The following is a 2,953-nucleotide window of genomic DNA, read 5'->3' as shown; positions in this document are numbered from 1 at the left end:
GTCAAGGGCTATTTCCCTGAGCCAGTGGCCGTGACCTGGAACTCTGGTGCCCTATCCAGCGGTGTGCACATCTTCCCAGCTGTCCAGCAGACTGGACTCTACTCCCTCAGCAGCTCAGTGACTGTATCCTCCAGCACCTGGCCCAGTCAGACTGTCACATGCAACGTAGACCACCCGGCCAGCAAAACCAAGGTGGACAAGATCATTGGTGAGAGGACATCCAGGGGAGAAGGTTTTCACTACAGCTGAGGCTCAGGCATTAGTCTACCTAGACTAACCAGGCTGGGAAGCCATCATGAGAGAGGGGACCTTAGCCCAGGATAAAATGAGGTACTGTCTCTGTCTCCCTCCTGGAGGCATCTACCTATGGCCATCCACCCCCTATGACATGATCCTCTAGGATAGATGTCTTTGTCATTTCCAGGATCATCCTGGACTAAGGCCGAACCAGGGAAGAACTCCCCTCTCCCTGGTTTGGTGTCTTCTCTTCTTCAAATCCTAGTAACAACTACCTTTCTTTCTACAGAACCCAGAGGCCCAGGTCCAGTCAAACCCACATGTCCTACATGTCCCAAATGCCCAGGTATGTCACCAGACACATGCTCCAGCCCCAGGAGGCTGGAAAGTGCTGTATGCACCCATGAACTGGAGGGTGAGCCACAGACTGAAGCATTTCCATTTCTCCTCCACAGCTCCTGCTCTCCCTGGTGGACCATCAGTCTATATCTTCCCCCCAAAGCCCAAGGATATACTCTTGATTTCCCAGAATGCCAGGGTCACATGTTTGGTGGTGGATGTGAGCGAGGATGAGCCAAATGTACAGTTCAACTGGTTTGTGGACAACAAAGAAGTACACACAGCTCAGACTCAGCCCCGTGAGGAGCAGTACAACAGCACCTTCCGGGTGGTCAGTGCCCTCCCCATTGAGCACCGGGACTGGATGGCCGGCAAGGAGTTCAAATGCAAGGTCACCAACAAAGCCCTCCCAGGCCCTGTCGAGAGAACCATCTCAAAACCCACAGGTGGGACCTGCAGCCTGACTGCATGGGGGCTGGGATGGGCATAAGAATAAATGCCTGTGTGGAGAGCCCTCCACTTTAACCACGACCTCTGTGTCTGCTTCTAACACCACAGGGCTAGTCAGAACACCACAGGTATATGTCTTGCCTCCACCAGCAGAGCAGATGGCCAAGAAAGAGGTCAGTTTGACCTGCATGGTCACAGGCTTCCTCCCTGAGGACATCGATGTGGAGTGGAACAGAAACGGGCGTACAGAGCAGAACTACAAGAACACGCCACCAGTCCTGGACGCTGATGGTTCTTACTTCTTATACAGCAAGCTCAATGTGCCAAAGAGCATATGGGAGAGAGGAGATCGTTACATCTGCTCAGTGGTACACATGGGCCTGCACAATCACCACACAACGAAGAGCATCTCCCGGTCTATGGGTAAATGAGCTCAGCACCCAGAAAGCTCTCAGGTCCTAAGGGATACTGACACCCATCTCCACCCTTCCCTTATATAAATAAAGCACCCAGCACTGCCCTGGGACCCTGTAAAACTGTCCTGGTTCTTTACAAGGTATAGAGCCTAGGTCATGGGCTGTGAGGTCTAGCCATGGTTTGAGGACAGGGTTGTCTTTAGGAAGAGAAGGAGGTTTCTTCACTGGCAGACTCAGAGCTAGGGAGTCATCCTGGCCTGGAGTGTCGGGATTTAGCTTTAGGCAATGCCTTTCCCTTGCCTTCCCACTCACCAGCAGTTGCTACACAGAGAGATAACCCTATGGAACCTCCAAGGGACGAAGCACACAAACCCTACCTCCCTAAGTCTGTTCCTGTCTCCCTACTACACTTCTCTACTTAGGGGTTCCTCTGAGTATATTGTAGAGGCACACATGGCTAGGGTCATGCCAGACACCCTACACTCTGCTCAGGAAGCTTTGCATGGATTAGGACTGCACACCCATACAGACTGCACACAATCATTCCTGTGCCACGTGGGACGGAATCACCCAGCTCTTGCTGCCCCCAAAGGATGAATTAGTAGATACCCTAATACATCCTGAATCCTGTCCCGATCAAATTAGCCATATAGCACATGTATCCATGTTCACATGTGAACACACACATTTAACACATTGGGACCCTGCCTGTGTGCTCTACACAGTACCTGCATCCAGCAAAGTATCAGGATGGCCACAACCACTTTGATGCCCACATCTCTGCCATCACAACCAGACACAGCTTTCTTCTTCCTAGACCCACTGGATTCTATGTTCAACACAAGTCCTCTGAAGTCAGATCAGTCTCTGGCACCACAGGGTCATGGTTCAACCCAACATGTATTATACAAGCCATAGACAAAATGGTCTGAATCACATCACACTGGAATTTTCTCAAGTTCAGGCAAGACCAGGCACAGGCTCTGCTGGTGACTGGGGAACAAGAAAAGGGTCATGCCAGCTGTATAGCCACTGTCCACTAGGTAAACAGGCTTTGCTGACGCTTCACCTTCTCCTGTACTAAGGGAATGAAGGATGAGGCAAACAGAGTGGGACCTACACAATCCAGGCCAATGTGAGGTCCATTGTGTCTGGCAAACACCAAGATCTTCTCAGAGTCAGTTGGAGGACACTGAGACTGATGTCCCAGAGGAAAGGGAAAGGAAAGCAAGACCCAGGGAGCATCTAATGGCCCACCTCAGTTGGAGCTTTCTCCTCTGACTCCAAACAGACTCACTTGCCACACAGGGAATCTCTCACAGCCCCCACCTTGTGGAGACAAACACTGACTGCCCTCTGTGTCCAGGGCTGGAACTGGATGATACCTGTGTTGATGCCCAGGAAGGGGAGCTGGACGGGCTCTGGACAACCATCACCATCTTCATCAGCCTCTTCCTGCTCAGCGTGTGCTACAGCGCCTCTGTCACACTCTTCAAGGTTGGCACTGTCCC

General features: G+C 51.8%; 1 gene segment (V, D, J or C); it reads left to right on the top strand.

The window, feature by feature from the left end:
- Window positions 1–3: 3 nt before the first annotated feature.
- Window positions 4–1,562, top strand: LOC114635328 (the record flags this gene model as incomplete). The annotated part of the segment is given in 4 exon segments: window positions 4–208; window positions 527–583; window positions 693–1,022; window positions 1,135–1,562. Coding segments are annotated over 4 exon segments (915 nt in total), but the record flags the coding sequence as incomplete, so codon positions are not given.
- Between the last annotated feature and the right edge of the window lie 1,391 nt (window positions 1,563–2,953).

Source organism: Grammomys surdaster, unplaced genomic scaffold (assembly GCF_004785775.1).
Source record: "Grammomys surdaster isolate TR1022 unplaced genomic scaffold, NIH_TR_1.0 97943, whole genome shotgun sequence".
Taxonomy (NCBI): domain Eukaryota; kingdom Metazoa; phylum Chordata; class Mammalia; order Rodentia; family Muridae; genus Grammomys; species Grammomys surdaster.
This window is presented reverse-complemented; position numbering and strand designations above follow the sequence as displayed.